Raw genomic sequence first — 13,267 nt, forward strand, 5'->3', positions numbered from 1 at the left:
AAATAGGATTGGATGCTCTATCTTCATAAGGCATACTGCAGAGGGTATACTATCCTAAAACATTTACCCAGGAAGCCTAAAGAAAATTTCTTTTGCTCCAGGACCATCTACTTTATCAATTTTCATGATTTGCTGTTGCATATACATCAATCTCAAAAAGTTTTAAAATTCGCCCTCTAAATGGGGTGGCAAGGCAGTGCTGTCTATGACTTATTTCTTAAATGATGTGAATATACACATCGCTGGTCCATTTTCAATCGATATATTTACAACACAAGCTGCTCCTTAGAGCTCCGGTCAGTGGCAGTGATGGAAAGTCTGGAGCCCCATGAGAAATTCTGCAAGGCCCTCCACATCCGCAGTGTTGCCCCCACCCAAATCCTCCCCCACCCCAGCAGAAGGGCTACTACCTTCAGGGGGCCCAGCTGGGTCTCCACCACAGACAAACATAGTTCCGAGAGGGCTTCAGAAAACACCAGCAAGTAAGAAAAAAACTTCTGACTAGTCATTATTAATTAAATTCATTCATTCAGTTTTTTAAAACCTCAAATCTCCCTCCAAAGGAAAAAAATGAACCCCGAATTAGCCACCCTTATAAGTGAGAGGCTCTTTCAAAGGCCTGGTGTTGGCTGCCAGGAATGACATCATGGGCACACAGAATAGTCAATGACAGTGAAGAGCTGGGGTGTCACCTCTCTAGATTTAGGTGCTTGTCACCGGCATCAACAGCACGTTGTCCCACCAAAAAATAGGCTTGATATCTATGCTGTGCTCAACCACCTCTGTTGAACAGCAACATATAGCCCAAGCATTCATTAAGTTAGTTTGGCTCCCCTCAACATACTAAATGTATAATATTAAATAAATTCTCTTTTAAAACAGAATCTCAAATAAATAAATAAATAAATAAAAATAAAAATAAATAAATAAAACAGAATCTCCTGTTCAGTTTAAAATTGTTACATGAGGGACGCCTGGGTGGCTCAGTGGTTGAACGTCTGCCTTTGGCTCAGGGTGTGATCCCGGTCCCGGGATCGAGTCCTACATCGGGCTCCCTGGGGGGAGCCTGCTTCTCCCTCTGCCTGTGTCTCTGCCTCTCTGTGTGTGTGTGTCTCTCATGAATAAATAAAAAAAATCTTTAAAAAAAATAAAATAAGTGTTACATGAATGTCTAAACATATAGTCTGTACATATAAAAATAAGTAACATTTAAAAGAATTTATTTATAGGCATGAGGCTGGGATAGGAGATAAGACAAAAATTAAAGCTTGGATTTTGTAAACATTCATAAGTTATTAGAATTTGTCATTTGGTAAAGCAATTTCGGTTGCTAGAGACACAGCACAGGTATGTCTAACGATTCAGTAGGTAGTCTAATAATGGACTAAGGGTGCTCTAATAATGCATAACTTTGAGGAACCTACTCTTCACAGAAAAACGTATGTTGATCACCTGTAATTCAAATTAAGCAAATCAAATTCCATGGACCAGACTTCCAGAGAGTTCCATGTCCCTAGGGAAGCATGTAGTGAAACAGTATCAGAGGGGACTCCCAGCAGCCAGCCCCCAGGGAGGGGCCACTGACACTTGCATTTCATTAGCTTTTCTCTTTATTTGTAACGGCTCCTCTTTATGTGGACGCACAGCTATTAAGACCGCATTATCTTCATGCCTTCTGTTTCCTAAGAAGTCACCATTGTTTTGCCTCCTGGTTTCATCCTCCACTCTAGCAAATGGAGTTCTTATCATGTAAAGCCACTTGTTGAAGGAAAATCAAACTGATGCAGATTAGTTTGGAAGCTGTGATGACTTCAAGATACACACATACCTCAGGAAGCATCCTGAAGTTTCGTTTAAGGGCAACAGTTTTTTTTCTTCAAGCGTTTGCGTTCATTCATATAGTTTACACCCCACTCAGCGCCCTGCGTGTGAGCACCTATGGACACAATGCATACACACGCTTGCATACATAGACGGCAACACACACAGCTCGGCACACACTAGATATTCACACAGTCATCCCCAGCACGCAGGAGTCCATTCTGTGAGACCTCCCGCGTGCCACCGATAGGCTGTTGAGCGCGCATCCTTCTCTCCTGGGCACTCACCTCTATCTCCATGGGCTCCACCTCGATCTTCTTCCATAGCTCCAGCAACTGTGCGATCGGCATTTTTTAAAACTTTCCTTTCCTTCTGTTCAAGTACTGGTGGTAAGGGAGAAAAGAAGAGAGGCATGGAAGAGTGCAGAGCGCCTGGACAGGCAGGGGGTCAGCGCCCGGGCAGGGGGTCCCCGGGGGCGGGCGGGGGCCGGGGGTCTGCAGTGTGGCTGCGGGCCGGGCCGGGGCTGCGCGCCCTCCGGCCGCTCCTGCCGCTGCTGCCGCTGCGCTGGGCCGACCAGCAGAGCCAGACCCGACCTCGAACCTGCACTTGCAGCCCCGCAGCGGATTCCCGGCCTCGCCCCTCCCCCTTCCATTGCCACTCCCTCCTTCCCTCCCCCCACTATTTTACCTTAATTGGCTCTAAATGATGGGTGCAAGTTGGGTCTGAGGATGCTGCTGCCATAGAAACTGCATAGCAACCAAGGGCTGGGAAGAGGGGGGGCGAGGAGGGGCCTGCGGCAGACTCTGCCCTTCTCCCTCCCTGCACGGCACGCGCGCGCACACACACACGCGCACACACACGCACACGCACACTTTCCTTCGCCAACCACTCCCTAAACCCCACCAGACCGCCTTAGCCCCACACGAGGGGATGAGCCAGGAAGTCAGGTGCAGGGAAGCTGCTTTTCCTGCAGGAAGATTGAAAACCCTGGTGTCAGGAAACTGCTGCCAAGGGGGCTGCAGAAGCAGGGCCCCCCCGCTTGCTCCCAGGCGCCCAGCCCATCCTGAGCGCGGGGAGCCCCGCCCCTCCACCGAGGACACCGGGGGACCCGGCCCGCAGGACCCCGGGCGGGGCCCCAGGAGGTGGCGCGGCCTCGCTTGCCTGCGCCCCCGCGGTCCGCTCCTGCCCGCGCGCCCGGGCGCACCACACCGCCCCGCGCCCGGGGAACGCGGCCTCCGTCCGAGCCTCCCGGGAGGGAAGGGACGCAAGGGGGCTGTTTCAACGGCCAGCGGCAGCACCTGTCCAATTTCTGGGATTGGGAGGAAAACACTAATTCAAGCAATGTAGGTAGGGTCAATCGTTTACCAAGTTCCAGGAGGAATACTGCGCACATCGTGCACATTTCCTGATTTAACTTCCATCTAGTGTGGATTTGACAATCCAGTTTCACAGGGAAAATCCTGAGGCTCCCGGAGAAGGAACTTGCCCGAAGGCACCCAACAACAGGGCACGCCAGAAATGAAGCACAGTGATCCCAGTTTCTAGAAGAGGGATCCAGGCTTGTGCGTGTGTTTCAAGGGGACTTTTCCATCCTTCCTGCCTTCTCTGTCTGTCTTCTGTCTTACACATTTCCCTCTCAGAATAAAAGGTTCATCTCCCAGACTTCTAAGTGCTAATCTGGTGTTCGGTCCTCTCTTTTGGGAAATGGTGTTAAAGTCGAATGCATCTATTCATTTCTACAGCAACTTCCTTTATCTTTGAGAAAAATATCTTAGAAAATGGCTTACGGCTTCCAAAAATTATCAATCCCTTTGTCTTTTTCATCTTTATAAAATCGCTAAGAAATCCATTGATTAAAAGGAAAAAGAAAAAAAAGAAAACCTAGCCCAAATCCCAGATACCTCATATGTCAGAGTTAACCAGAGAGACTCCATCCCATTCTTAGTGTTGATTTATCTATCTATAAAATCAGGCCAGTAAGATCTTGAAAATTAATCTCATTCAAAATAAAAATGATAACGATGTTGTTTGTTTTCAAACTGGACATTCCTGGATAGAGGAGAGTGAAGGGTTTTGCTGTGTTCACTATAGTAAGGTAATTTGGGGCATAATGTGAGAGGTCATAGATTAATAACATAAAATGAAAAGATATTTATGTAATAAAGATAGGAAAATCATTGACATAAGAAATAGTGCTGGTGAGACATCAACATCGTTTCATCTGAACCACTTAGAACATGGAGCCCCTAAAGGTAAGCAGTGGGGAGGGAAGTGATGTTGAATTCCTTACTGGGTGTTTATAAAACTTTCACTTTCTGGAATTTTCCACAAGCACTCTGAGGTAGGCAGACTGACAGGAAACATTCATCCTTTCATTTGGGGAAGGAATATGGAGGAGAAGAATGTGGGCCAAGCCCCCTGCCTCCCTTTGAAGAGGACAACCCACACGGGGGAGCCCACCCTCTGGCTGATGTGCTGCAACATTCCCAGAATCAGCTGTCATCAGGCACAAAAGAACTATTATTAAAGGCATATCTTGGGAATTGCTGAAAATACGGTTCACGAGCAGGACGTCTCTTTTTAAACTTTGCAAATGTGGCACTCACAGAGGGGCTGAACATCATTCAGACATTGCACAGGTGAAGCGGAGGAGTCAGGAGTACTGAAGTGATCCATGGTGACAGCCGGAGGAGATGTGATGTAATCCCAGAGCGCTGGAATCACCTTCCCATGCTTAATCACTCTGCTTGGCTGCTTTTTGAAGCGTCCAAGAGGATTATTTACAAACAATCAACCATCCTGGGTGGTGAGTTATCTCTGTATCCATTTTGAAGCATGTGGCACTGCCCTGGGGACAAACTACCCGGTGCCAGGTGTGCTGGACAGAGAAAGGAAAAGACCATGAAAACAGACTACCTACAAGACCAAAAAATAAAGTAAAATTAAAAAAAAAAAAAAGACAACGTTAAAAAAACCCATATTGACCCAGGAAAGCATTAGCCCTATCTGGAAAGCTCACTTCGAGTTAGGAGCACGTATAATCAGACAAGAGAGAGGCAATTTTTTGGAAAGGAGCTAATGGTTGTAATCTGAATATCTGAAAGGATAAAGCTTCAAATAAAGGACTCAAGAAATCATGTGCGATGGGGCAAGAGTGTTTAGTTTAAATCCCAAGAAAACTTGAAAAACTTTTTCAACAGGAACAGCACCTCAGAAAGTTGATTTCCAGGAACCCCACTCACAAGCATTGACTCCAAGAAGAAACACACTTGGCAAAATGCAAAATGGGTCTTTAGTGAAGCAAGCCCTACAGACTAAAAGGAGTGGGAACTATTTCAAGAGTCCCTGGACACAAAATCCTCATGAAATTGTAGTGGAGGGACAGGGGTGCACGAGCACCCAGCTTGGGGGTTGGTGGTCCCAAACAGACCAGCTCTGGCCCCTCACCGCTGACAAAATCCAAATACTGAGGGACAAGTGGTGGTGAAACAGGAAAGGAATTTATTTCAGGGAGGCCAGTGCCAAGAAGATGGTGGTCTAGCGTCTTGAAGACTGTCTCCAAAATATGGAAAACATTTCCAGATTTATATAAGGAAACTGTGGGTTAAGAGCCATGAAGGTCCATGGATCACTGTCATGGAGCAAATCACAGGCTGGTCCTGCTGGCTCAGGACAATCCTAAAGCTCAAGATGTAGTTTCAGTTCCCATCAGGGGCTGCTTTGCCCACAGGGCCTTCCCCCTGAGCCACGAGACCAGCTGGAAAGAAGAACCCAACTAGAAGGTTTAAGGTCAAAATGAAGGCAGGGCAAGTCCTCTTTCAAAATGAGACATGTGAACGGGCACCAGCTCTTGAAACCTGGCCCCCAGTAAAAATTAGTCTCCTGAGTGAATGAAAACAGCAGAGCTCCATGTGTCCCCTGCCCTGGAAGGAAGGAGAGGAGGGTGGGAGAGACCCTCTTCACCCTGTGGGTCTTACATAACCAAAATCCCGAGAAAGGAAGTGGGAATCAGGAATCTGATTCTGGCCCCTTTCTGCCACGAACACCCAACTGGTCTGACGTTCTCAGCCACGGCAGTGCGTGTAAGCGTGTGTCAGGATCTGAGGATGGGGACCCTCTGCTACCTCCCAGGGCTCCGGTGCTTGAGATAAGTTCTCCACACTGCGATGGGCATGTTTAAGTGACCCGCAAGGCTTATCCCAGGCTGTTGCATTTTGCAAGTTGATTATGTTTGAAGGATTTGGTAAAGAGAGGAGAATTACTGATTTCTAGGGGCCTTGGTATTTCCAATCCTTAGTTTCACAAAATCCTCCAAAACCCTCAAAACCAACTCAATTTTAACAAAAGGCGTGTTATCCATCGTTGTGGGCTGAGCTGTGTTTTCCCCTATACCATCCCCAAATTCACATGCTGAAGTCCTAACCCCTAGCACCCCAGAATGTGCCTTCATTTGGAAATAGAGTCTGTAATGGTAACCTTAAAAAGAAATCTAACCTGTTATTTCACCAGCAAAAGATGGGTTTATTTGGGAATAAAAGAGGATTGCAAACTGGGGCAAACAAGCTGTGGCAAAAGCATAGGGAGGTCTGGAGGACAAAGGAGAGGAATGATGCTTTCTAAGGAGCAAAGAGGTAGAGGGAGGGCTGTCATATGTGGGAAGTCCACCGGGAGTTGGAAGCCTGGTGGCTTCTCAATGGCTGAGCTGTCACAGGATGGGGAAAGAGTCTCTTCCTTCGGCTGGGGTAGAAGTGTCCACGTGCAAGGTCAAGTGCATGCTGGGTCTAGTCTGGCTCTTCCTGCTGAGGCTGCAGCTGACTCCCAGGTGTGAATCATTGGTTGTGAGAGAGCACCCCCACTCAACCTCCCCACTCTGTTTTCCTGAGGTTTTCCATTACTGATGTTCACAGTCGTGGTAATTAGTTAGGTTGGGGTCATCCTGGAGAGATGGTCCCCCATCCACCGCCACTGGTGTCCCCAGAGAAGGGAAACGTGGGCATAGATGCACACAAGGGATAACATCATGGAAGACCGGAGTTCTGCTGCCACGAGCCAGGAAACTGTCAGGAGCCGAGAGGGAGGGAGGCTGGGATCCTTCCAGCTCCTTCGGAGGGAGCGTGGCCCTGGCGATGCCTGGATCCCACACCTGCAGCCTCCAGGATGCCAGGCAGTAGGTTTCTGTGCTGTAAGCCAGTCTGTGATCCTTTGTTACTGTGGCCCGAGCAAATTCGCACCGGGGAATGAAGATAAGTTATAACTATAAATCAGAAAGCACTAGGATGCTACGGTTCTAGGATGACCAGGAACCAGAGGCCCAAATAAAACTGGTGTGTAAAGACCCTCGTTTGCATCCTCCTTCCCCGGGGACTAGCCAGGGACATCCTTTTAGTTGGCAACTAACTGGCTTCCAGAAACCACTTAACGAACATTCTGCAGTTGTCCAGAAAGACACCAAAGGTGATTGGAATCCAAATCGGCCCCTTTTGTGGGAAGAACCCAAAACCCATTTCCAGCACAGCAAAGTCGTGACACTCTGAATCCTAACAACAGCTTTTTTTTCCAAAAGGAATTAATCACGTGAAAGAAAAGAAAGGTTGAGTACAGGGTAAACAGCATCTCTTCACCATGAGAAGAATTCTAAGCTAGGAGAAAATTTTAAAGGCGCTTTTATCTGCAATCCTCCCGATGAATTTTTCATCTCAGTTGTGAGGAAGGGAAGGTTGATGTGACCTGGCCCTGTGATTACTGGGCCACCAGCAGCTGGTCCTGGTGGTGTGTCACCCAGGGACGCAGCCCTGGCAAAGACCATCCCATTCCAGTCATAGGCATCTCACACCTAAGCTAAGAAACAACACACATACGCAGGATGGGAGGAAGCAAAAATGATAGAATATCTATGTTTACTTTTCCAGCTCACTCATCTTTTTGCCCACAAATAATACTTCCCAGAAGCTAGCACAATCCTGCAAGAAAAAAAGAAAAAAAAGGCCTGTGTGGGTTCACCAGCCTTCCTGGTTGGGAGTCTTCTAACTTGCCAGTCCTGCAGAGATGCTAACACAAAAGCTGTACACTCCTAATTCGGTGTACTCTGCAGTAATCGCCAATTAAGTAATTCCCAGGGATTTATTTAAATTAAATTAATGTGGCTTCAAGCCAAGCATATTTGATCCAAGATTTATTTCAACTCTCAGAAGGCGAATCATATAGCCCTTCAATGAGCAAACATGATCAAAACATCATCTGGAAGAGGCTGCATTCGCCGTCTTCCCAAAGCTCCACCTCACCAGAAAGACCTATAGGACTTTCCGTGGGAATTCACATGAGGAACCATGCCCTCAAGAAAGATTCTTAATGGAAAATAAGTATATTCCTAGATTTTTACTTTAAAGCACTCCTCATTGGACCGACTCAAATTCCTTTTGGAAACACAAACAGTAACGTTAATATCTGTAAGTTGAACACATACAATGCCTTTTAAAGGAAGCAGTGTGAACTCAGTGGAAAGTGTGGACACAGAATCTGGCTTTGAAGGCAGGGGAGGGTGTTGGGAGCCCAGCCCAGGTCAATGAGTAGGGAAACATTCCCAGAGATGTACCCTGATTTCCCCTCCTTCCTGGGCCTGATAACAAACAGTTCATTTGTTACTATTACCATTATTTACTGAAGTTTTTATAATGATTGGGTCTCTGTACTAAGAAAAAAAATGACCATCGCTTAACAGGTAAAGAAAGGGAAAAGGCAACAAACTTATCCATTAAAATGATGGAAGACTCTAAATAGTCAAATGTAGAAGACCGATGTGTCCTCTGCTCAGTACACTAGGCTTTGGAAGGAATTGGAACCCGTTGTAATTTTGTACCAATCTTAGAAAATTAAGCATATGTATGAATAGTACTTGGCGAATTCTTAAAACCATGCTAGTTACTTTCTTAGAATATAAATAATCACTAAAAACGTGGTATTTATAGGAATCTTCCAAATAACCTATGGAATCAAATTTGTACTTCTGGTGACAGTATTTGAAGAATGTGATAATATTCACAATTATTGAACAATAACCACGGTGGTGTGGGATTCCCTCTCACCCTTGGTGAGCGGTGCTGTGTTTACTGACATAAAGCAAAGCACTAGCAGTCCTAGAAGACAAGTAATGCTGCATTCACCAAAGCACCCAATGCAGAGTTGAACAAGCTTAGTGTTTAATGAATAATCATTGATTCATTGCTAAGGGAATTTCACAAGGTACCCCCAAAATTGTGTGTATGTGCGCATGTGTGTGTGTGCATGTGCACACTAACATGGTGATTTCCTGGGAAGAGTGAAGATTGCAGAATTGTCCAGTGCTCTTTACCCCTTTGACCTGGTTCCGTGACCATACAAGCAGGACAGCTTGCCAGCAGGTGACTCCTCCGTCCTTCAGTCCACGAGGGCAGGACTTCTTGTCCCTGATGCCTCCGCAGTCAAGCAAAGCACTTGGCTCACATTTAGTCTTCGGTCAAGTCTTTGCTAAACCAAAGAATATTTGAGGCTGCAGAGGGTTAGGAGTAGTAGAGGGAGATAAAAAACATGTGTAGGACCAGCAGGATCTGTGCATTGACTTGAGTGCTTTGATTATTGATTTTGCCAAAGTGGCGGTAAGAATGATGATTTTTTTTGCCCTAGTTTTAACCATAAATCTGTAATATAAATATTGACTGTATTAATGATAATACTGGTAAAGGAATCATCATAGCAAGGCGTTTTTTTTTTTTTAAAGCAAATTGCTTTTTTGTATTACCAGGCTATTTCTTAAGAATAATTTAGCCACTCAGGCACCTGAGTGGCTCAATCAGTTATGCATATACTCTTGGTTTTGGCTCAGGTCATGGACTCAGGGTTGTGAAATCAAGCCCCCCCGAAAGGCTCTACGCTAAGCAGGGAGTCTATCTGAGATTCTCTCTCCCTCTCCCTCCCCCTCGGCCCCTTCCCCAGTCCCTCCTTCCAACCCTTACCCATGAAAGTGTGCTCGCGCTCTTCCTCTCTCAAATAAATAAATACATATCTTAAAAAAATAATTTAACCTAACCTTGAATTCTCAGACTAATTTTGGGAATGAAGTAGTGTGTATTTCTCGTAAGGATAAAAAGTCTTGGGAAGGGACACCTGGGTGGCTCAGCAGCTGAGCTTCTGCCTCTGGCTCAGGACGTGATCCTGGGATACAGGATCGGGTCCCACATTGGGCTCTCCTTGCAGACAGCCTGCTTCTCCCTCTGCCTGTGTCTCTGCCTCTCTCTATGTCTCATGAATAAATACATAAAATCTTAAAAAAAAAATTCTTGGGAAAAGCCCATTCTGTTCTTTCTTCCAAGCCCCTAAGGGACCCATCCTCTTTTAGAGTTCCTGGACCCAATCCCTGCCCCAACACACCCACATATACAAGTAACGTCCCGATAGCAGCAGGGTGTCTGAGAATTCCAGCCAAGAGACCGCATCTGATCCCACAGGTGAAGGCTCAGTCCTACAAGACTCCCCCTCCCCCCCATTGCAGACCAGGGTCATCAAGGTGCAAGGTCAAGTTCTTACCTGTGTTTCTGACCCACAGGATACAGACTGTAGGTTTTCAGGACTTCCTCCTTTGGTTCAGCAAGTTCGCTAGAGCAGCTCACAGAACTCAGGGAAACTCAGGTCCCCCTCAGGGATGTGATAAAGGATACAAACCAGCAGCCAGATGAAGAGCTATGTGGTGTGAGGACCTGCACAAAGGGGCCTCTGTCCTTCTAGGGCCCATGGAAGGGTTCTGGTCCCCCGAGCATGGAAGCTTCCCAGGACGAAGAACCCAAAGGTTGTCCTCCCAAGTTTCTAGGGAGGACTCATGACACAGTTATGATGGACTAAATCGCTGATAGAAGCTCCAGCTCTGCTCCCCTCTCAGAGTGAGGCTGGGGGTAGGGTGGGAGGGACCTGCCAGCTTTGAACCTCTAGTCACAGGATTGCTCTTTCAGGCACCAGCCTCACTCTGGGTGGGTCTGAAAGTCACCTTCATTAATAACAAGACACTCATTTTGCTTCAGGGCTCTGAGTGTTTTCAGGAACCGTGGACAAAGACTAAATAAACCTGAGAAATACATATTTAGTCATGTGAGTGACCCAGTGCATTTTTCTCATAAATGATCACACTCCACCTCCTCACCTGTGATGGGAGGCCTGTAGCCTGTGACCCCAGATAGGGCGGATCGGCCCCCCTGTGCCTCCTGCCTCCACGCAGATTCCCTGGGATGGACACAGATTCCCAGAATAGCAGCTGGGCCCAGAAGGAGCAGGTGGATGGGAGAGTGGGTGCCCAGAGTGGACCCCAGCGGGGTGATATCAGTCACTGCCCAACTAGGGATCTGCAGTGATGGGGAGTCGGTCTCAGAATTCACTCTATTCAAAGAAATCTGACAGTTCTTGCACAACTGTGTTCATGGGCTGAGTTTTCTACCTACGAGGGAGTCAGAGTGAGGTTTTCCTCGTGATCCACGGGAGGTCAGCCATGCAATGGGCATGAGCTCACAGTGCCCAGGTTTTGCAGACTTGCTGACTGAGAAAATTACCTGTGGAGCTGAGCGGGCTCGAATGCCCTTGATAATGAAGGAAAATTAGCTTGTGCAGTTCTTTCGTTCTTTCCAGCTCTTCTATTCAGCCCTCCTCCTACAGTGTCCACAATGTGGCTAAAACCAACGTGACAATTCAAATCAACATCCCCTCTCTTTGTAGGCCTGCTCCTCTCAGCTGACCCACCGGAGCCCCGTATGGTGGCACAAGAACGTCCCCAATTTCTGCCAGCGACTTCACGTCATTATGTTTCCACAGATCTGGATTCTTCTTGTATAAAAACACTGACATCTTCGCTATTTAAAACGAGCAAATAGCCTCCTGATTTGTTAATTTCATCCAACATTTTTGTTATCTGGCTTGATTTTCTTTAAAAACAGCCTTTTGTCTTGTGTTTGGAATATGTTTTTCTTCCAGGCAGCTGATTACGGCAGTTTTTAGGTGGCACTTCCGTCAGCTGAGAAGGCTCGGCTAGACTTTTTTCTTCTCCAGTAAAAATAGATGTTTTCTGATTGGAGCTTGTGTCCTCTGCATTGCCGCGTGCTGGTCCCTCATGCATGTAAATCTTTGCTCTCCCCTAGTAATATTTTCTAAATGAACTTGAAAAGCCGGGAGGGAGGGAAGATCACTTCTCCTGACCTCTGCATCATGTGTCCCTGATCATCTGGCAGGCCATCTGGGGGACAGAGAATGAAGGCACGTCCCACGCCTTCCTTGGGGAAGTGGTGCGGGTGAGGGAATGGAGCTGTTGGCTGGAGGCCGGCCAGGACGTTTCCACTGAGGCCGGTGTGACCCATGTGAACACAGGGCTTGGGGGCCTAGCCTCTCTCTGTGTGTGCCTTCTCCCTCCTCGACAACCACAAAGTCATGGGGCCCCCAGGGGGCAGACGTATGGTCGACGGGGACCAGTCTCATAGCTCTCTGGCACCCAGGGGCCCCACACTCACCGAAACAGCAGAGCTTTCCATCCCAGTGCAGAGTGAGGGCAGGGAGGGATGCCCAGCAGAATCCAGTGCCCTCCAGAAACTTTCCATCAGCCCCTGTCCCTCCACCCAACTTTTTTCTTATCGAGTAAGGATCGGTAGGCAAAGCTGCTCTGAGCAGGAGGCAAGATAGGCCTTTTTCATCATTGCCAACAGGATAAATGTTAATCAAAGAATGTCTCTAGACCCTCTATGATATTAAAATTTGTTGACTGCACTTGTTTATGTACCCAGGTGCCTTTCCAGATGGCCCGGGGTCCTGGAATCAAGTCCTGCATTGGACTCCATGCTCCGTGCTGAGTCTCTTCTCTCTCACTCTCAATTTCTCTCAAATAAATAAATAAAAATCTTTAAATAAAATAAAACACATCATATTAATGTTTTCCAACATTGTTACGCCCTCAAAATCATTTTAAATTTCTATATAACATTCCACTATGTTGACATACCTCGATCATCCCCCACAAATGAATGTTTTTGGTTCAGTGGAGGTTTTGTGCTGCACTTAGGGAAATTCCCAAATGGAGCCTCGCTAGGAACTGGATAGGAACATTTCTGTGTCTTGTTATATACTACAGTAAAACAACTTAATACAAGGTTCATCTTACAAATAGGAAAAGTGGGTGATTTTGTAAGTGGCCCCAAAAGATCTTCGTGACTCAAACATACTTTCCATGTTGGCTTATTTTCATGAAAGCAGATATGGGAGGAGTTCCCCAGGTGGCTCAGTGGTTGAGCATCTGTCTTCACTGTCCTGGGATCGAGTCCTGCATCAGGCTCCCTACTCATCAGGGAGCCTGCTTCTCCCTCTGCTCATGTCTCTGCCTCTCTCTCTGTGTCTCTCATGAATAAATAAAAATATATATATATAAAAAAAACTAACCAAAGAAAGA

At 46.8% G+C, this 13,267-nt stretch overlaps 1 protein-coding gene across 1 annotated transcript in view; it reads right to left on the reverse strand.

Moving 5' to 3' along the window:
• RPS6KA2 (ribosomal protein S6 kinase A2) overlaps positions 1–2,186 on the reverse strand; it is a 345,143-nt gene extending 342,957 nt beyond the window's left edge. Inside the window, exon 1 of the mRNA XM_038526526.1 lies at positions 2,109–2,186. Within this exon, the coding sequence (XP_038382454.1) occupies positions 2,109–2,171 (63 nt within the window). The 5' untranslated portion in view covers positions 2,172–2,186. The remainder of the gene's footprint in view (positions 1–2,108) is intronic.
• Positions 2,187–13,267: the final 11,081 nt, after the last annotated feature.

The sequence above is a fragment of the Canis lupus genome, chromosome 1 (assembly GCF_011100685.1).
Source record: "Canis lupus familiaris isolate Mischka breed German Shepherd chromosome 1, alternate assembly UU_Cfam_GSD_1.0, whole genome shotgun sequence".
Lineage (NCBI taxonomy): Eukaryota > Metazoa > Chordata > Mammalia > Carnivora > Canidae > Canis > Canis lupus.